The following is a 22,042-nucleotide window of genomic DNA, read 5'->3' on the forward strand; positions in this document are numbered from 1 at the left end:
TGCAGCGCAGGATCAGTAACATGATGGGGATGCAGCGCAGGATCAGTAACATGATGGGGGTGCAGCGCAGGATCAGTAACATGATGGGGATGCAGCGCAGGATCAGTAACATGATGGGGGATGCAGCGCAGGATCAGTAACATGATGGGGGTGCAGCGCAGGATCAGTAACATGATGGGGATGCAGCGCAGGATCAGTAACATGATGGGGCTGCAGCGCAGGATCAGTAACATGATGGGGCTGCAGCGCAGGATCAGTAACATGATGGGGGCTGGAGCGCAGGATCAGTAACATGATGGGGGTGCAGCGCAGGATCAGTAACATGATGGGGCTGCAGCGCAGGATCAGTAACATGATGGGGATGCAGCACAGGATCAGTAACATGATGGGGGCTGCAGCGCAGGATCAGTAACATGATGGGGCTGCAGCGCAGGATCAGTAACATGATGGGGATGCAGCACAGGATCAGTAACATGATGGGGGCTGCAGCACAGGATCAGTAACATGATGGGGCTGCAGCGCAGGATCAGTAACATGATGGGGGTGCAGCGCAGGATCAGTAACATGATGGAGGTGCAGCGCAGGATCAGTAACATGATGGGGATGCAGCGCAGGATCAGTAACATGATGGGGCTGGAGCGCAGGATCAGTAACATGATGGGGGTGCAGCGCAGGATCAGTAACATGATGGGGGTGGAGCGCAGGATCAGTAACATGATGGGGGCTGCAGCGCAGGATCAGTAACATGATGGGGATGCAGCGCAGGATCAGTAACATGATGGGGGTGCAGCGCAGGATCAGTAACATGATGGGGGCTGCAGCGCAGGATCAGTAACATGATGGAGGATGCAGCACAGGATCAGTAACATGATGGGGGCTGCAGCGCAGGATCAGTAACATGATGGGGGCTGCAGCGCAGGATCAGTAACATGATGGGGATGCAGCGCAGGATCAGTAACATGATGGGGGCTGCAGCGCAGGATCAGTAACATGATGGGGGATGCAGCGCAGGATCAGTAACATGATGGGGCTGCAGCGCAGGATCAGTAACATGATGGGGCTGCAGCGCAGGATCAGTAACATGATGGGGGATGCAGCGCAGGATCAGTAACATGATGGGGATGCAGCGCAGGATCAGTAACATGATGGGGATGCAGCGCAGGATCAGTAACATGATGGGGCTGCAGCGCAGGATCAGTAACATGATGGGGGTGCAGCGCAGGATCAGTAACATGATGGGGGCTGCAGCGCAGGATCAGTAACATGATGGGGATGCAGCGCAGGATCAGTAACATGATGGGGGCTGCAGCGCAGGATCAGTAACATGATGGGGGTGCAGCGCAGGATCAGTAACATGATGGGGATGCAGCGCAGGATCAGTAACATGATGGGGGCTGCAGCGCAGGATCAGTAACATGATGGGGGCTGCAGCGCAGGATCAGTAACATGATGGGGATGCAGCGCAGGATCAGTAACATGATGGGGGCTGCAGCGCAGGATCAGTAACATGATGGGGGTGCAGCGCAGGATCAGTAACATGATGGGGGCTGCAGCGCAGGATCAGTAACATGATGGGGGATGCAGCGCAGGATCAGTAACATGATGGGGCTGCAGCGCAGGATCAGTAACATGATGGGGCTGCAGCGCAGGATCAGTAACATGATGGGGGCTGCAGCGCAGGATCAGTAACATGATGGGGGCTGCAGCGCAGGATCAGTAACATGATGGGGGTGCAGCGCAGGATCAGTAACATGATGGGGGTGCAGCGCAGGATCAGTAACATGATGGGGGATGCAGCGCAGGATCAGTAACATGATGGGGGTGCAGCGCAGGATCAGTAACATGATGGGGATGCAGCGCAGGATCAGTAACATGATGGAGGTGCAGCACAGGATCAGTAACATGATGGGGATGCAGCGCAGGATCAGTAACATGATGGGGGTGCAGCGCAGGATCAGTAACATGATGGGGATGCAGCGCAGGATCAGTAACATGATGGAGGTGCAGCGCAGGATCAGTAACATGATGGGGGTGCAGCGCAGGATCAGTAACATGATGGGGGTGCAGCGCAGGATCAGTAACATGATGGGGGTGCAGCGCAGGATCAGTAACATGATGGGGGGGCTGCAGCGCAGGATCAGTAACATGATGGGGATGCAGCGCAGGATCAGTAACATGATGGGGGTGCAGCGCAGGATCAGTAACATGATGGGGGGTGCAGCGCAGGATCAGTAACATGATGGGGGTGCAGCGCAGGATCAGTAACATGATGGGGGTGCAGCGCAGGATCAGTAACATGATGGGGGTGCAGCGCAGGATCAGTAACATGATGGGGCTGCAGCGCAGGATCAGTAACATGATGGGGATGCAGCGCAGGATCAGTAACATGATGGGGCTGCAGCGCAGGATCAGTAACATGATGGGGCTGCAGCGCAGGATCAGTAACATGATGGGGGTGCAGCGCAGGATCAGTAACATGATGGGGGTGCAGCGCAGGATCAGTAACATGATGGGGGTGCAGCGCAGGATCAGTAACATGATGGGGATGCAGCGCAGGATCAGTAACATGATGGGGGTGCAGCGCAGGATCAGTAACATGATGGGGATGCAGCGCAGGATCAGTAACATGATGGGGATGCAGCGCAGGATCAGTAACATGATGGGGATGCAGCGCAGGATCAGTAACATGATGGGGATGCAGCGCAGGATCAGTAACATGATGGGGATGCAGCGCAGGATCAGTAACATGATGGGGATGCAGCGCAGGATCAGTAACATGATGGGGATGCAGCGCAGGATCAGTAACATGATGGGGCTGCAGCACAGGATCAGTAACATGATGGGGGCTGCAGCACAGGATCAGTAACATGATGGGGGCTGCAGCGCAGGATCAGTAACATGATGGGGGCTGCAGCGCAGGATCAGTAACATGATGGGGGCTGCAGCGCAGGATCAGTAACATGATGGGGGTGCAGCGCAGGATCAGTAACATGATGGGGATGCAGCGCAGGATCAGTAACATGATGGGGGTGCAGCGCAGGATCAGTAACATGATGGGGGTGTAGCGCAGGATCAGTAACATGATGGGGGTGCAGCGCAGGATCAGTAACATGATGGGGCTGCAGCGCAGGATCAGTAACATGATGGGGATGCAGCGCAGGATCAGTAACATGATGGGGCTGGAGCGCAGGATCAGTAACATGATGGGGATGCAGCGCAGGATCAGTAACATGATGGGGGCTGCAGCGCAGGATCAGTAACATGATGGGGCTGCAGCGCAGGATCAGTAACATGATGGGGGTGCAGCGCAGGATCAGTAACATGATGGGGGATGCAGCGCAGGATCAGTAACATGATGGGGCTGGAGCGCAGGATCAGTAACATGATGGGGATGCAGCGCAGGATCAGTAACATGATGGGGGTGCAGCACAGGATCAGTAACATGATGGGGATGCAGCGCAGGATCAGTAACATGATGGGGGTGCAGCGCAGGATCAGTAACATGATGGGGGTGCAGCGCAGGATCAGTAACATGATGGGGATGCAGCGCAGGATCAGTAACATGATGGGGGCTGCAGCGCAGGATCAGTAACATGATGGGGGTGCAGCGCAGGATCAGTAACATGATGGGGATGCAGCGCAGGATCAGTAACATGATGGGGGTGCAGCGCAGGATCAGTAACATGATGGGGGTGCAGCGCAGGATCAGTAACATGATGGGGGTGCAGCGCAGGATCAGTAACATGATGGGGGTGCAGCGCAGGATCAGTAACATGATGGAGGATGCAGCGCAGGATCAGTAACATGATGGGGGCTGCAGCGCAGGATCAGTAACATGATGGGGATGCAGCACAGGATCAGTAACATGATGGGGCTGCAGCGCAGGATCAGTAACATGATGGGGATGCAGCACAGGATCAGTAACATGATGGGGCTGCAGCGCAGGATCAGTAACATGATGGGGGTGCAGCGCAGGATCAGTAACATGATGGGGGTGCAGCGCAGGATCAGTAACATGATGGGGGTGCAGCGCAGGATCAGTAACATGATGGGGATGCAGCGCAGGATCAGTAACATGATGGGGGTGCAGCGCAGGATCAGTAACATGATGGGGGTGCAGCGCAGGATCAGTAACATGATGGGGGTGCAGCGCAGGATCAGTAACATGATGGGGGTGCAGCGCAGGATCAGTAACATGATGGGGGGTGCAGCGCAGGATCAGTAACATGATGGGGGTGCAGCGCAGGATCAGTAACATGATGGGGGTGCAGCGCAGGATCAGTAACATGATGGGGATGCAGCGCAGGATCAGTAACATGATGGGGATGCAGCGCAGGATCAGTAACATGATGGGGGCTGCAGCGCAGGATCAGTAACATGATGGGGGATGCAGCGCAGGATCAGTAACATGATGGGGCTGCAGCGCAGGATCAGTAACATGATGGGGGATGCAGCGCAGGATCAGTAACATGATGGGGGTGCAGCGCAGGATCAGTAACATGATGGGGGTGCAGCGCAGGATCAGTAACATGATGGGGATGCAGCGCAGGATCAGTAACATGATGGAGGTGCAGCGCAGGATCAGTAACATGATGGGGGTGCAGCGCAGGATCAGTAACATGATGGGGGTGCAGCGCAGGATCAGTAACATGATGGGGATGCAGCGCAGGATCAGTAACATGATGGGGGGGCTGCAGCGCAGGATCAGTAACATGATGGGGGTGCAGCGCAGGATCAGTAACATGATGGGGGGGCTGCAGCGCAGGATCAGTAACATGATGGAGGATGCAGCGCAGGATCAGTAACATGATGGGGGCTGCAGCGCAGGATCAGTAACATGATGGGGATGCAGCACAGGATCAGTAACATGATGGGGCTGCAGCGCAGGATCAGTAACATGATGGGGCTGCAGCGCAGGATCAGTAACATGATGGGGGATGCAGCGCAGGATCAGTAACATGATGGGGATGCAGCGCAGGATCAGTAACATGATGGGGATGCAGCGCAGGATCAGTAACATGATGGGGCTGCAGCGCAGGATCAGTAACATGATGGGGGTGCAGCGCAGGATCAGTAACATGATGGGGGCTGCAGCGCAGGATCAGTAACATGATGGGGATGCAGCGCAGGATCAGTAACATGATGGGGGCTGCAGCGCAGGATCAGTAACATGATGGGGGTGCAGCGCAGGATCAGTAACATGATGGGGATGCAGCGCAGGATCAGTAACATGATGGGGGTGCAGCGCAGGATCAGTAACATGATGGGGGTGCAGCGCAGGATCAGTAACATGATGGGGGTGCAGCGCAGGATCAGTAACATGATGGGGATGCAGCGCAGGATCAGTAACATGATGGGGGATGCAGCGCAGGATCAGTAACATGATGGGGCTGCAGCGCAGGATCAGTAACATGATGGGGCTGCAGCGCAGGATCAGTAACATGATGGGGGCTGCAGCACAGGATCAGTAACATGATGGGGCTGCAGCACAGGATCAGTAACATGATGGGGGCTGCAGCGCAGGATCAGTAACATGATGGGGGATGCAGCGCAGGATCAGTAACATGATGGGGCTGCAGCACAGGATCAGTAACATGATGGGGGCTGCAGCGCAGGATCAGTAACATGATGGGGGTGCAGCGCAGGATCAGTAACATGATGGGGGTGCAGCGCAGGATCAGTAACATGATGGGGATGCAGCGCAGGATCAGTAACATGATGGGGGCTGCAGCGCAGGATCAGTAACATGATGGGGGATGCAGCGCAGGATCAGTAACATGATGGGGCTGCAGCGCAGGATCAGTAACATGATGGGGGATGCAGCGCAGGATCAGTAACATGATGGGGGTGCAGCGCAGGATCAGTAACATGATGGGGGTGCAGCGCAGGATCAGTAACATGATGGGGATGCAGCGCAGGATCAGTAACATGATGGAGGTGCAGCGCAGGATCAGTAACATGATGGGGGTGCAGCGCAGGATCAGTAACATGATGGGGGTGCAGCGCAGGATCAGTAACATGATGGGGGTGCAGCGCAGGATCAGTAACATGATGGGGGGGCTGCAGCGCAGGATCAGTAACATGATGGGGATGCAGCGCAGGATCAGTAACATGATGGGGGTGCAGCGCAGGATCAGTAACATGATGGGGGGTGCAGCGCAGGATCAGTAACATGATGGGGGTGCAGCGCAGGATCAGTAACATGATGGGGGTGCAGCGCAGGATCAGTAACATGATGGGGGTGCAGCGCAGGATCAGTAACATGATGGGGATGCAGCGCAGGATCAGTAACATGATGGGGGCTGCAGCGCAGGATCAGTAACATGATGGGGGATGCAGCGCAGGATCAGTAACATGATGGGGCTGCAGCGCAGGATCAGTAACATGATGGGGGATGCAGCGCAGGATCAGTAACATGATGGGGGTGCAGCGCAGGATCAGTAACATGATGGGGGTGCAGCGCAGGATCAGTAACATGATGGGGATGCAGCGCAGGATCAGTAACATGATGGAGGTGCAGCGCAGGATCAGTAACATGATGGGGGTGCAGCGCAGGATCAGTAACATGATGGGGGTGCAGCGCAGGATCAGTAACATGATGGGGATGCAGCGCAGGATCAGTAACATGATGGGGGGGCTGCAGCGCAGGATCAGTAACATGATGGGGGTGCAGCGCAGGATCAGTAACATGATGGGGGGGCTGCAGCGCAGGATCAGTAACATGATGGGGATGCAGCGCAGGATCAGTAACATGATGGGGGTGCAGCGCAGGATCAGTAACATGATGGGGGGTGCAGCGCAGGATCAGTAACATGATGGGGGTGCAGCGCAGGATCAGTAACATGATGGGGGTGCAGCGCAGGATCAGTAACATGATGGGGGGGCTGCAGCGCAGGATCAGTAACATGATGGGGATGCAGCGCAGGATCAGTAACATGATGGGGGTGCAGCGCAGGATCAGTAACATGATGGGGGCTGCAGCGCAGGATCAGTAACATGATGGGGGCTGCAGCGCAGGATCAGTAACATGATGGGGGTGCAGCGCAGGATCAGTAACATGATGGGGATGCAGCGCAGGATCAGTAACATGATGGGGATGCAGCGCAGGATCAGTAACATGATGGGGGTGCAGCGCAGGATCAGTAACATGATGGGGGATGCAGCGCAGGATCAGTAACATGATGGGGCTGCAGCGCAGGATCAGTAACATGATGGGGGCTGCAGCGCAGGATCAGTAACATGATGGGGATGCAGCGCAGGATCAGTAACATGATGGGGGTGCAGCGCAGGATCAGTAACATGATGGGGGTGCAGCGCAGGATCAGTAACATGATGGGGGATGCAGCGCAGGATCAGTAACATGATGGGGGGTGCAGCGCAGGATCAGTAACATGATGGGGGTGCAGCGCAGGATCAGTAACATGATGGGGGATGCAGCGCAGGATCAGTAACATGATGGGGGTGCAGCGCAGGATCAGTAACATGATGGGGGATGCAGCGCAGGATCAGTAACATGATGGGGATGCAGCGCAGGATCAGTAACATGATGGGGGCTGCAGCGCAGGATCAGTAACATGATGGGGATGCAGCGCAGGATCAGTAACATGATGGGGCTGCAGCGCAGGATCAGTAACATGATGGGGATGCAGCGCAGGATCAGTAACATGATGGCTGGATGCAGCGCAGGATCAGTAACATGATGGGGGCTGCAGCGCAGGATCAGTAACATGATGGGGATGCAGCGCAGGATCAGTAACATGATGGGGGCTGCAGCGCAGGATCAGTAACATGATGGGGATGCAGCGCAGGATCAGTAACATGATGGGGCTGCAGCGCAGGATCAGTAACATGATGGGGGATGCAGCGCAGGATCAGTAACATGATGGGGGATGCAGCGCAGGATCAGTAACATGATGGGGGTGCAGCGCAGGATCAGTAACATGATGGGGGATGCAGCGCAGGATCAGTAACATGATGGGGGATGCAGCGCAGGATCAGTAACATGATGGGGATGCAGCGCAGGATCAGTAACACGATGGGGATGCAGCGCAGGATCAGTAACATGATGGGGGTGTAGCGCAGGATCTGGCGCGGGTCACATTGCATCTGTGCAGCCAGTGGTCTGAGGGGGCAGCGTCTTGTCTTGGCGTATAAGGTGGGCGTAGCACGTGTTGGCGCTGCTGGTGTCTGTGTGTCATTAGCGTCTCACTCTCTCCTCACAGAGATAAATTACATGATTTAAGAAGACAAAAGGAGAAATTAGAGGAAAAGATAATGGACCAATATAAGTTTTATGACCCTGCTCCAAAAAAGTAGGTGCTGTCAGTGTCTTGTTTGTGCCACGTTCTGTTGTGCCGCCTGTGCCGCGTCTCCTGTTTGCGTTGTGTATTTATCTGTCGCCTCCCCCTGCTGTGCCGCTCGCTCCCCGGTAATGCCAGGCCGGGTCTGTGGCATCTTATTTATGGGTTTTTCCTACTGTCCTCAGAAAGAATCACTGGTCCGGTGCTAGAGCTCTCGCTAAACTCATCAAACCGAGGAAAGACGGATCCAGGGAGAGACCAAAGTCATCCGGGGATGTGATCATCCCGGTCGCTGACCACCTGGACTGCACTGCGTCCCCTTCCTGCTCCCGACCCCTCAGAGTACAACATGAAAGTGCAGATAACGGCTCTCTAGGGTCTGACGAGAAGGACGCGTCTAAAGTGTTCACGAGTAAAGGTAAGTCGTTCCAATGTATTACCCAAACCGGCACTTCCTGGTGTCGCCGATCTGGAAGCTCAGTGGGGCTTATTTGATAAAATAGCGCTATGTACCAAAATGTGAGGTAACAGCGATCAGATCCTGTCATTGTTGTAAGGAAAGAAATTGAAAGCATTGAACAGACTAAATGTCTATTAGTTCCAGGTGCGTTCCACTCATCCCACATCCACCCGTAGCCGCCTTGTCGCCCCTGTAGGGTCCTATAGGGTCCTGTAGGGTTATTGCAGCCATATGTCTGTATAATCCTTGTAACTCTCACTTCTCTCCCGTCCCGCTGGGTAATCTGTCTCGCAGCCACTCGCAAAAAGTTTCCATTTCTGAAAAGCAAGAGCCAGGAGAAGAAGGCTTCGTCGCAGACTCAGCGCCGTTTCTCCGAGCGCCTGCGATTCTGGTCATCCGCCGACATCTCATCCACTCATAAAGGCTCTGTCTCTCTTCCGGAGATCAGGGACTTCTGACTCCTCTCTCTGCGCTGTCTCTCTTCCGGAGCGCAAATCCCTTCATTATAATTCTATATACCTCATGGACCAATCCGCTCACATACACAATCTGTACTCTGTATACTGATCCGGAACCTAAGCACTGCAAGGAGGGATGACTTGTACCCAAAACACTGACCCTTCGCCCAATCACAGCTTCCAGAGACCTCTGTCCGGGCTGCGTAAGTTCTGCTGTTCCCCGCAGCACAAATGCTTTATCCCGCGATGTGTCCCTTCGCTTGGCATGAACAGTCATGTCATATTTATTGAAAATGGAACTAAAGTCCCAAAAATATATTGATAGAATGTAGAGGAATTTAAATTGCAGTCACGCCTTCCCCATACGGCTCACTCATACCAGCGCCTTTTACAGTGTGTTACAAAGTATCTTGCTTCATATTGGAAGCAACACAGACTTGAAAGGGTGCCGCTGGCTCAGGGATACGTGTTGGTCTGTTGTACTACTAGGAATAGAATGTGCTGCAGGTGTAGGGATACGTGTGGGTGTGCTGCAGGTGTAGGGATACGTGTGGGTGTGCTGCAGGTGTAGGGATACGTGTGGGTGTGCTGCAGGTGTAGGGATAGGTGTGGGTGTGCTGCAGGTGTAGGGATACGTGTGGGTGTGCTGCAGGTGTAGGGATACGTGTGGGTGTGCTGCAGGTGAAGGGATATGTGGGTGTGCTGCAGGCGTAGTGATACGTGTTGTGTGCTGCAGGTGTAGTGATACATGTGGGTGTGCTGCAGGCATAGTAATACGTGTTGTGTGCTGCAGGTGTAGGGATACGTGTGGGTGTTCTGCAGGCATGGGGATACTTGTGAGTATGTGGTGCATTGCAGGCATAGGGATACGTGTATGGGGTCTGCTGCTGAAGTAGGGATACATGTGTGTATGTGGTGTGCTGCAGGCGTTGTGATACGTGTGGGTGTGCTGCAGGCGTTGATACGTGTGGGTGTGCTGCAAGTGTAGTGATGCATGTGTGTATGCGGTGTGACGCAGGCGTAGGGATGCATGTGTGTATGTGGTGTGCTGTAGGTGTAGTGATACATGTGTGTATGAGGTCTGCCGCAGGCGTAGGGATACATGTAGGTGTGTTGTAGACTTAGTGATACGTATGGCTGTGTTGCAAGTGTAGTGATACATGTGTGGATGCGGTGTGCTGCAGGCGTAGGGATACTGTGTGTATGCGGTGTGCTGCAGGCGTAGGGATCTGTGTGTATGCGGTGTGCCGTAGGGATACTGTGTGTATGCGGTGTGCTGCAGGCGTAGGGATCTGTGTGTCTGCGGTGTGCTGCAGGCGTAGGGATCTGTGTGTATGTGGTGTGCCGCAGGCGTAGGGATCTGTGTGTATGCGGTGTGCTGCAGGTGTAAGGATACTGTGTGTATGCGGTGTGCCGCAGGCGTAGGGATACTGTGTGTATGCGGTGTGCCGCAGGCGTAGGGATCTGTGTGCTGTTATCACTGGTATAAGTGGTACCGGGAATAACACCAGTAAATAGTCCCTCCCATGTCTGTAGTCTCCTGTGTGTGATGAGTACACGCGTTTGCAGGTAGATAATGAGCAGTCGTGTATGGGTGCCCTGACAGCTCATTATCTACCTGGAGGGGAGCGGTCACATTGATGTCCAGGGAGGGAATGTATGCTGTTACCATACTAGTCTGTCACTTTTGATCCTTCAATATTTCATTTTTGGGACTTTATTTCACTAGAATAAAAGCAAACAACCCTCTATAATCTTCCCCCTGTGCGGCATGCCGTGGCTTTCCTTCATGACCGACCAGACACTACCAAGTTTTCCCCATTCTCCTTACGCCGTGACAAATGGTTCCGCATGTCCAGGCTCTGCTTCCCCCTCTAACCTGCACCGCGCCTCCTGTGTATTAACACTCCGTTCCCTGTGCGTCTTCTGTCGGCATGCCAGGTGTGTGCACGCTGTGTCCTGTCTCTGTAAGATGCGTCGCCCACACTTGCTTCCACCATATCTGGGCTTCAGTCTCCATGCGCTCTCAGCCAGCTGCTGGTGTGTTAGCTCCGCAGACGATCGCGCTGCTGCCCGTTGGCAGATAAGCTGGAGAACCGATGAGACGGGTGGAATGTACACTTAGAGGTTTGCCATAAGAGGCTGTGTGTGCCCAATCTACAAGGAGACTGTTTAAAGGGTTTCTCCACTGACAGATATATAACTTGTACAACGCTCCGCAGTTGGGCGCTACGTGGTGAAATTATGTAACTGACCCCGTGTTGCCCCCACAGTGCATTCAAGTTCTGGAGGCATATTGCACCTGCAAGGGACAATGTGTATTGCTGCTGTCATTTGTCCATTGTAATCTTGAGATAACCATTCACATATTTTAGAGATCAGTAAAGAGGACTATATTGAGGCGTGATGGGGCCATTGTACACGTCCTATGGGTGCATCATGGTGTCCTACATTGTGACACATCTCCCTAACACGTATCACTGCAACTTGGGAGGTTTCACTTAGGAGTGATGGTATTTGAGGCTCCGTAGCAGAAGTGGGTGACTAGGCACAAGGTGAGACCCAGGTATCATCTAGAAGAGACGTGCGCCTCGGAGTGATGATATTTGAGGCTCCATAGCAGAGGTGGGTAACCAGGCCACAGGTGAGACCCAGGTATCTAGAGGAGACATGTGCGCATAGGAGGGATGATATTTGAGGCTCCATAGCAATGGTGAGACCCAGGTTATCCAGGTATCATCTAGAGGAGCCATGTGCGCCTAGGAGTGATGAGATTTGAGGCCCCATAGCAGAGGTGGGTAACCAGGCCACAGGCGAGACCCAGGTATCATCTAGCGGAGACATGCGCCTAGGAGTGATGAGATTTGAGGCTCCATAGCAGAGGTGGGTAACCAGGCCACAGGCGAGACCCAGGTATCATCTAGCGGAGACATGTGCCTAGGAGTGATGAGATTTGAGGCTCCGTTGCAGAGGTGGGTAACCAGGCCACAGGTGAGACCCAGGTATCATCTAGCGGAGACATGCGCCTAGGAGTGATGAGATTTGAGGCTCCATAGCAGAGGTGGGTAACCAAGCAACAGGTGAGACCCAGGTATCATCTAGCGGAGACATGCGCCTAGGAGTGATAAGATTTGAGGCTCCGTAGTAGAGGTGGGTAACCAGGCCACAGGTGAGACCCAGGTATCATCTAGAGATGTACAACCTCCAGGATCTCCTAATCTCAAAGGTCTCCTGATTATAAAGAGTGCAGTGCATTTGATCAGGGGCCTCCTCTTTTTGGGCTCTCAGAACGTTTATACCAGAAGGTGCCAGAACAGTGTTACACAGATACTTTGGCTCCCATCCATGGAAGGTGTGAGCGCATGATCCCCTACAAGCAGAGCTAGCCACCCTGGATGCTCCATGTCTGCCCCTGTGCTTGCCAGTCACCGTCTGCATGATGTGAAGTGGATTATGTGTCGCTTGCAGTTCCTGTTGTCTTTATCACATAAATAACCCTGGTGTGGCCTACGTGACCTGAAGCGCAGCAGGCCTGGCCGCAGTGAGTTGTGGGAATGGTTAGTAAGTACGTCCTCTCCTGATTCACTGGCGTGCCTGCCTCTGTCGCCGTGGCTGCTTCAGGGGTCCCGCAGGTCCCCCTACCTGCTCTGCTCAGTCTCTTCTCTCCTTTGGCTCTTCTAGTCCTGGTTGACGTTGGCCACAAGCAGCACAGGATGTCTTATCACGGAGGAAGCAGCGAGGAGATGGAAGGCTTGGAGCATAACGCTTGCTCGCGGAAGATGGAACCAGGATCTAGAGCCTACTCCACCTCTGCCATCCACCTGACCCCAGTATCAAGCCTGAGGTCTCAGCAGCCAAACAGACCCAAAGGTGAGCTCAGAAATTCTCAGTCTGCTACTTATGTGAACATGCGGTCTTACATAGAGGGGTGAGGGGAGTCACGTAGCGTTTGTGAGGATGAGAATAATGTTGCAGTGGTGGTATGTCACTGGGGGAGCCGCTGGGGTTTATTCTGGATACATTCATGCACATGACATTCTGAATTTGTCATCTCTTCTTGTCTTTAGGTTACAATTCTGATGATAATCTCTATGATCCGCCACAGGACAGTAAAGCCAGCCCGGGAGGACTCCGCGGTAAGCAGTGTTTGAAGAAATTCTCGGTGTCTGTGTCTGCGAGGCTATAAAGTCTCTGCTCAGTCTCGCACGCAGCGCATTTCACCTGTCCTGCGTTCCATAAGTCGTGCCGCATCCAATGCTGTCCCATGCTAATGTGGCCACCGTTCCGGTCATTGGTGTCCATGGTAGCCCAACACCTCCACCTGTGCGGGAACGTAAAGCACCTGCTCATTCATAGTACATAGGTCTTATGTGGGCTTGTCCCAGGGCGGCACTGTCCTCTTGTGGCGCAGTCACTACTTCTGGTGTTCTGATGCATGTGGCGGCTGTTTACCTTATAGCAAATGATTAATGACTTATACCGTTTATGTGACCCCGTATTATCAGGTGACATTAAAATCGTCTTTGTTTCAGGCCCTCGACCAAATAGTCTGGAGAGCAGCCGGAGCGCGTCAAACAGCAGCTCGCCCCTTACCCTGAAAGGTGAGAGAACAGCATGTAGCAAACACATATGCAGGTACAATAGTGTAATGTCACAGGTACAATAGTGTAATACAGGTTGAGTATCCCTTATCCAAAATGCTTGGGACCAGAGGTATTTTGGATATCGGATTTTTCCGTATTTTGGAATAATTGCATTCCATAATGAGATATCATGGTGATGGGACCTAAATCTAAGCACAGAATGAATTTATGTTTCATATACACCTTATACACACAGCCTGAAGGCCATTTTATCCAATATTTTTTATAACTTTGTACATTAAACAAAGTGTGTGTACATTCACACAATTCATTTCTTTTTCATATACACCTTATACACACAGCCTGAAGGTCATTTAATACAATATTTTTAATAACTGTATGTATTAAACAAAGTTTGTGTACATTGAGCCATCAAAAAAACAAAGGTTTCACTATCTCACTCTCACTCAAAAAATTCCGTATTTCGGAATATTCCGTATTTCGGAATATTTGGATATGGGATACTCAACCTGTATCACAGGTACAATAGTGTAACGTCACAGGTACAATAGTGTAACGTCACAGGTACAATAGTGTAACGTCACAGGTACAATAGTGTAACGTCACGGGTACAATAGTGTAACGTCACGGGTACAGTAGTGTAACGTCACGGGTACAGTAGTGTAACGTCACGGGTACAGTAGTGTAACGTCACGGGTACAATAGTGTAAGGTCACAGGTACAGTAGTGTAACGTCACGGGTACAGTAGTGTAACGTCACGGGTACAGTAGTGTAACGTCACGGGTACAGTAGTGTAACGTCACGGGTACAGTAGTGTAACATCACAGGAGACAATGTAACATCACAGGTACAGTAGTGTAACGTCACGGGTACAGTAGAGTAACGTCACGGGTACAATAGTGTAACATCACGGGTACAGTAGTGTAACGTCACGGGTACAGTAGTGTAATATCACGGGTACAGTAGTGTAATATCACAGGTACAATAGTGTAACATCACGGGTACAGTAGAGTAACGTCACGGGTACAATAGTGTAACATCACAGGAGACAATGTAACATCACAGGTACAGTAGAGTAACGTCACGGGTACAATAGTGTAACGTCACGGGTACAGTAGTGTAATGTCACGGGTACAATAGTGTAATGTCACGGGTACAATAGTGTAACGTCATGGGTACAGTAGTGTAACATCACGGGTACAGTAGTGTAACATCACGGGTACAGTAGTGTAACATCACGGGTACAGTAGTGTAATATCACGGGTACAATAGTGTAACATCACGGGTACTGTAGTGTAACGTCACGGGTACAATAGTGTAATATCACAGGTACAATAGTGTAATATCACAGGTACAATAGTGTAATATCACAGGTACAATAGTGTAATATCACAGGTACAATAGTGTAACGTCACGGGTACAATAGTGAAATATCACAAGTACAATAGTGTAATATCACAGGTACAATAGTGTAACGTCACGGGTACAATAGTGAAATATCACAAGTACAATAGTGTAACGTCACGGGTACAATAGTGAAATATCACAAGTACAATAGTGTAATATCACAGGTACAGTAGAGTAAAATCACGGGTACAGTAGTTTAACGTCACAGGTACAATAGTGTAATATCACAGGTACAATAGTGTAATATCACAGGTACAGTAGAGTAAAATCACAGGCACAGTAGTGTAACATCACGGGTACAATAGTGTAATATCACAGGTACAATAGTGAAATATCACAGGTACAATAGTGTAATATCACAGGTACAATAGTGTAATATCACAGGTACAGTAGAGTAAAATCACAGGCACAGTAGTGTAACATCACGGGTACAGTAGTGTAATGTCACGGGTACAATAGTGTAATGTCACGGGTACAATAGTGTAACGTCATGGGTACAGTAGTGTAACATCACGGGTACAGTAGTGTAACATCACGGGTACAGTAGTGTAACATCACGGGTACAGTAGTGTAACATCACGGGTACAGTAGTGTAACATCACGGGTACAATAGTGTAACATCACGGGTACTGTAGTGTAATATCACAGGTACAATAGTGTAATATCACAGGTACAATAGTGTAATATCACAGGTACAATAGTGTAATATCACAGGTACAATAGTGTAATATCACAGGTACAATAGTGTAACGTCACGGGTACAATAGTGAAATATCACAAGTACAATAGTGTAATATCACAGGTACAATAGTGTAACGTCACGGGTACAATAGTGAAATATCACAAGTACAATAGTGTAACGTCACGGGTACAATAGTGAAATATCACAAGTACAATAGTGTAATATCACAGGTACAGTAGAGTAAAATCACGGGTACAGTAGTTTAACGTCACAGGTACAATAGTGTAATATCACAGGTACAATTAGTGTAATATCACAGGTACCATAGTGTAATATCACAGGCACAGTAGTGTAACATCACGGGTACAATAGTGTAATATCACAGGTACCATAGTGTAATATCACAGGCACAGTAGAGTAAAATCACGGGTACAGTAGTGTAACATCACGGGTACAATAGTGAAATATCACAAGTACAATAGTGAAATATAATCATGTGGAACACAACTACAGTCAGAAAAGAAAAGCCACTGATTATCGCATGATGTAAGGTCAATGAGATCCTCTCCTGAATGTCGCTCACACGAGCAGTGCAGAGTATTACTGCAGTGTAGAACATTACACAGACGGCTGTAGGGGGGGGGGGGTCATTGACTAGCATTCTATACCCAGACCACAGCATCTGGTTTAGGGAATCCTGACTTACACTCCAGAGACCAGGTATCTACGTAACTCTCTGGACGCCCGTCCGTTCTTTCTCATGTTTGTTTCTTCTTAACAGACGCACCTGAAAGGTAATCCCCTACGTCACCGTTGTGCTATCTAAGGGACACTGAATGAATAAATGTCTTTTACCCCCATCTAGGATCCTCGAGCGTCCCTCCAGCCAGAACAGAGAGCGTCAGCAACGAGGATTTGGTTCCCACCAAAGACGTTACCACTCTGCCTAGAGATGGCTACACGGGCCGTGCCAACTCCGCCATGCTGGTTACTGGCAATAAACCGGAGCCGGCATCTAACAGGAACAGTCTGATATCCCCCAACATCCCTGAACACAGACCACAGAGCCGCGCTCGGGCCAGCCGGCGGTCAGGCTCTCCGGGCAGCGAGATGGTGACGTTGGAGGAGTTTCTGGAGGAAAGTAGTCAGCTGTCTCCATCCGCAGTAAGTATTAGAGGAGAGCTGCCGGGGGGAAGGGAGGACCGTCTGGTCTCTGTGTGGTTTCAGCTGGCTTTAGACATACAGTAAATGGATCTCACCAGGTCCAGGTTTGGACTACGTGGGGAATCCAGTTACGGGAAAAGGGTGCCGCAGCTGAGGTGTTAAAACGCTGGCTGCGAACTGCCCTCACCCCAAATTCACACAATTTGGGTGACGCATTCCAGAGACCCAGTGTTGGACTAACCCACTGGGGTGCAGGGGAAACCCCCAATGCGTCCTACTGCCTGGGGGGCCCCCCACCTCCTCCTCTAGGGATCAGGTTTCAGACTGTGCACTTGAATCGTACATTATACATATTTATCAAGGCGCCCAGCCCATGCACTCTCTAATTGTTAGGCAAACCAATGTGTGGGTGGCCACACCCCCTCTGGAGACTGGCCACACCCCCTCTGGAGACTGGCCACACCCCTAAGCATGGGCCCCTGCCACTGCATCCCCCGGTGGGCCCTTCATGTCCCAGTCCGACACTGCAGAGACTGCATGCCTTTGTGCCCCCGATGAAACCATGGTAATTGCAACTTTTAGAACGTAAGCTCTCACGAGCAGGGCCCTCTTCCCTCATGTGCTTTTCCTTTTCTTACTTAAACCATCTTCTACCCTATACTCCCTTCAATGGAACCAAAATCCCTCGGTTTTCTGCCACCTGTGTACTTATGTCAGTGTCATCGGCTGCTGATGCTGATATGTTTAGTTACCCTGTACTTGTCCTATATTGTCTTGAACCGTAAGTTGCTATATTCTTGTTTTGCTTATATGTCTATGTTCTCTGTAACAGGGCGCTGCAGATCCCATGTTGCGCCATATAAATAAAGGGTAACAATAATGGTGATCTACATCTCACACACTGCCCCTAGTGGAATAACATGTACGTACACGCTTTACCGTGGGCTAGGTTGTCCTAAACTAAATGTTTTTACAGAAACAAATTAATGTAACCAAGCACTACATTTATATTGTACTTTGTCCCAAAATCTATTTGTAGGCCAAACCTGTAATAAAGTATATAAATTCTGTTATAAACTGCAGTATAAAATAAGTGCTTCAGGTTCCACTACAACACCTAGGGGTTGAGAGCTGCAGCGATGGTCTTGCAGTCTTATAGGTAACAGGGATAGTGATGCTTCCACCTTTAAACTTTTCGACCCCAGCCAGCAGCTGTTCATTCTTCAACAAAAAAGTTTATAGAGCTGGAGTATTCAACATGTGGCCCTCCAGCTGCTGTGAAACTACACAACCCAGCATGCCCTGCTACAGTTTTGCTATTAGGGCGTGCTAAGACTAAGGCAGGGCATGCTGGTATGTGTAGTTCCACACTGCAGCTGGGGGGCCGCATGTTTAATAGCCCCTACTATAGGGTGTGCTTTGAGGTGTACGATAAAGCAGAAGGGAATACTTTGCTGCACTTTCAAACACTGATTAGTGGAAATTCAGCGTAGAGTTGAACAGTGACTTTTATACCAAAGCTTGATGTGAGAAAATGAAAGGTTTTAGGGCTTTCTGTGCTTTTATATCCATGGATATTCTACTTTGCTCTTACCCCTCACTCTCCTCTCCAGTGGCGGCACAGCTATAACGATAGCAAGCTCATCAGCCTACAGCAATTTCTATTAGTGGCTGACTCCCTCCACCCCCCTCTCATTCCCCCTCACCCACACTCCACCACGAGAATCCTTCAGGATCGTCATCCGGATCCTCCTCACCGCTGCTTGAGAATTGTACATTTGTCCAGTGCGCAGACCAGGTCTATAGGAGAGCACCCTCGCTGTATAACTACCGGTCTCAATAGCGCAATACTGCACGCCGTACACTATTTATCCTTGTGTGCAAGTATTTCTGCCCCACTAACCTGCCCACCCACCATTGCACTTACCCCCCTCACCTGCAGGATTCAGTGTATGTAGGAGGAACTGCGCACATTCCTCACATATTTCTGTACAACAGTTATGTAGTGAGTGTAAATAGAGATAATAATTCTCTTGTAACTAAAATTCAGGCTTAAACTTCGGAACAACTGTGTTTGCCCATCAGGCTTTTCAGACAAAGTTACTCCTATGACATGCCGTGATCATCTCCTATATAATCCTACTAAACGGTGTTTCCCGGCAGCAGAAATGCAGTTATTAGTGCACTGGGGAGGTCGCAGGCTCCATGTTAATGGCTACATTTTACCTCAGTGATGTCACCATCGCAAAATAAAAAGCATTTTAAGCCCTTAAAATATTGGAGAAGAGGAGATAAATCAATGGGCCACTCAGTCATCAATTCAACTACTTGTAGTCCATACTGAAATCACAGTGTGATGAATTTCTTACCGGCAGCCACTAGAGGACAGACTGCACAGTTTCACATAGAGGGGCACACTTAGGCTGGGGGCCGGCGCAGAGCGCTAATGCTGCACTGAGGCTGGGGGGCCGGTGCAGAGCGCTAATGCTGCACTGAGGCTGGGGGGCCAGGGCAGAGCGCTGATTCTGCACTGAGGCTGGGGGGGCCGGCGCAGAGCGCTAATGCTGCACTGAGGCTGGGGGGGCCGGCGCAGAGCGCTAATGCTGCACTGAGGCTGGTGGGCCAGGGCAGAGCGCTGATTCTGCACTGAGGCTGGGGGGGCCGGCGCAGAGCGCTAATGCTGCACTGAGGCTGAGGGGCCAGCGTAAAGCGCTGATTCTGCACTGAGGCTGGGGGACAGGGCGCTGATTCTGCACTGAGGCTGGAGGACCGGGCACTGATTCTGCACTGAGGCTGGGGGGCGGGGGGCAGAGCGCTGATTCTGCACTAAGGCTGGGGGGCTGGGCGCTGATTCTGCACTGAAGCTGGGGGCCGGCGTAGAGCGCTGATGCTGCACTGAGGCTGGGGGGCCGGCGTAAAGCGCTGATTCTGCATTGAGGCTGGGGGGCCGGGCGCTGATTCTGCACTGAGGCTGGGGGGCTGGCGTAGAGTGCTGATGCTGCACTGAGGCTGGGGGCGGCGGCGTAGAGCACTGATGCTGCACTGAGGCTGGGGGGGGGGCGGCGTAGAGCGCTGATGCTGCACTGAGGCTGAGGGGCCGGCGTAGAGCACTGATGCTGCACTGAGGCTGGGGGGGCGGCGTAGAGCGCTGATGCTGCACTGAGGCTGAGGGGCCGGCGTAGAGCACTGATGCTGCACTGAGGCTGGGGGGGCGGCGTAGAGCGCTGATGCTGCACTGAGGCTGAGGGGCCGGCGTAGAGCACTGATGCTGCACTGAGGCTGGGGGGGGCGGCGTAGAGCGCTGATGCTGCACTGAGGCTGAGGGGCCGGCGTGGAGCGCTGATGCTGCACTGAGACTGGGGGGCCGGGCACTGATTCTGCACTGAGGCTGGGGGTCTGGCGTAGAGCGCTGATGCTGCACTGAGGCTGGGGGGGCGGCGTAGAGCGCTGATGCTGCACTGAGGCTGGGGGGCCGGGCACAGAGCGCTGTTGCTGCACTGAGGCTGGGGGGCTGGCGTAGAGCACGGATGCTGCACTGAGGCTGGGGGGGCAGCGTAGAGCGCTGATGCTGCACTGAGGCTGGGGGGTGGCATAGAGCGCTGATGCTGCACTGAGGCTGGGGGGCAGCGTAGAGCGCTGATGCTGCACTGAGGCTGGGGTGGCGGCGTAGAGCGCTGATGCTGCACTGAGGCTGGGGGGGGCGGCGCAGAGCGCTGTTGCTGCACTGAGGCTGGGGGGGCGGCGTAGAGCGCTGATGCTGCACTGAGGCTGGGGGGGCTGGCGCAGAGCGCTGATGCTGCGCTGAGGCTGGGGGGGGGCGGCGCAGAGCGCTGTTGCTGCACTGAGGCTGGGGGGCCGGGCGCAGAGCGCTGATGCTGCGCTGAGGCATTATTGCACGCGGCCTCATCAGAAAGATGAGCTGTGTTCCACATTGTGGCGAGTCTGCAGCTTCTCTCTACATACTATATACATTTTATGATCGTTCGAGGAACGGAACCACATGCTCACATCCCAGTAAAATAGATTGCAAACCTAAACTCGTTCTGACTCTTGAATAACGTGACGCAAATACTCGTTTCACAGTATAGACTTTAAAAAAAAAAAAACATATTTGTAAATGAAAGGTCGGCTTTTTAAAAAAGAGAATCTGTATTTTTGTCATTTATGATTTCACCGTGACGTGTACTCGTGAGTTAATACATTCCGTCCTCCGCTCAGTATAAATCCGCTGTATGCGCACTCACATTCCAAGTAACGGGGGATGTAATAGTCCAGCGCGGTTAGGAAAGTGGCGATTCTGTGAGTATCAAGTCTCTGTATGTAATAAAATGTGATTACAGCCAAACGCGACAGAGTCAACCGTTCTCGCCATGATACAACTCGCTGGATATAATCGTCAGCAAATTGTAAACGTATCAATATAACGTGTAAAACCGTGGCCGGAGGGCAGCTAATGAAGCCATCTCGCTGTGCGCCATCTGCTTTACAATGTTTTAATTAAGTTTAACCGGAAAAACTGACCAGACCCCTCAGCCTCTAGTAAAGACTAGCACCTCCGCTACTGCCTAGGGTGGTAAGAGTCAGCGCCGGTGGGGGTGGACCAAGTGTGTAGAGGAGACGCGCAGTGTGGCCGTCCTCCCGCTGTGATTCCACCGGCTATAGAACAGTTGGGACTAGGGGGCTTATTTATCAACGAGTGATACATTTCGCTGTGAGTGAAAAAACTTGTTGCATATGATAAATGTTACCCCAGCCAATCTGCTCACAACTGTCGTGTTTAAAAAAAAAATACAGTTGGGAGCTGATTGGCTGGGCACCATTTATCATACAGATGGAGCCATGCTCATCTATCCCTTTAATAGGAGTAATTGAGCCAGGGCAGACGGACTTAATCCCCCGCTGTATTGTTCTCTCTGTATTGTATTGCAGCTGAGAACAATAGATGAAAGGCTTATGCTAATAAACC

The 22,042-nt window shown here is 51.8% G+C and overlaps 1 protein-coding gene across 5 annotated transcripts in view; it reads left to right on the forward strand.

Annotated features, from left to right (window-relative positions):
• Nucleotides 1-22,042, forward strand: part of CCDC88C (coiled-coil domain containing 88C) — a 95,875-nt gene that overhangs the window by 68,376 nt on the left and 5,457 nt on the right. For 4 of the 5 annotated variants that reach the window (XM_063948585.1, XM_063948584.1, XM_063948587.1 and 1 more), the window contains 6 exons: nucleotides 8,223-8,312; nucleotides 8,486-8,718; nucleotides 12,900-13,088; nucleotides 13,286-13,354; nucleotides 13,751-13,819; nucleotides 16,778-17,076. In XM_063948585.1, coding sequence (XP_063804655.1) covers nucleotides 8,223-8,312; nucleotides 8,486-8,718; nucleotides 12,900-13,088; nucleotides 13,286-13,354; nucleotides 13,751-13,819; nucleotides 16,778-17,076 — 949 coding nt within the window. Of the gene's footprint in view, nucleotides 1-8,222; nucleotides 8,313-8,485; nucleotides 8,719-9,054; nucleotides 9,359-12,899; nucleotides 13,089-13,285; nucleotides 13,355-13,750; nucleotides 13,820-16,777; nucleotides 17,077-22,042 lie in introns of those variants that run through there. The other variant, XM_063948588.1, reaches the window with a different exon arrangement.

This window comes from Pseudophryne corroboree, chromosome 12 (genome assembly GCF_028390025.1).
Source record: "Pseudophryne corroboree isolate aPseCor3 chromosome 12, aPseCor3.hap2, whole genome shotgun sequence".
Taxonomy (NCBI): Eukaryota; Metazoa; Chordata; class Amphibia; order Anura; family Myobatrachidae; genus Pseudophryne; species Pseudophryne corroboree.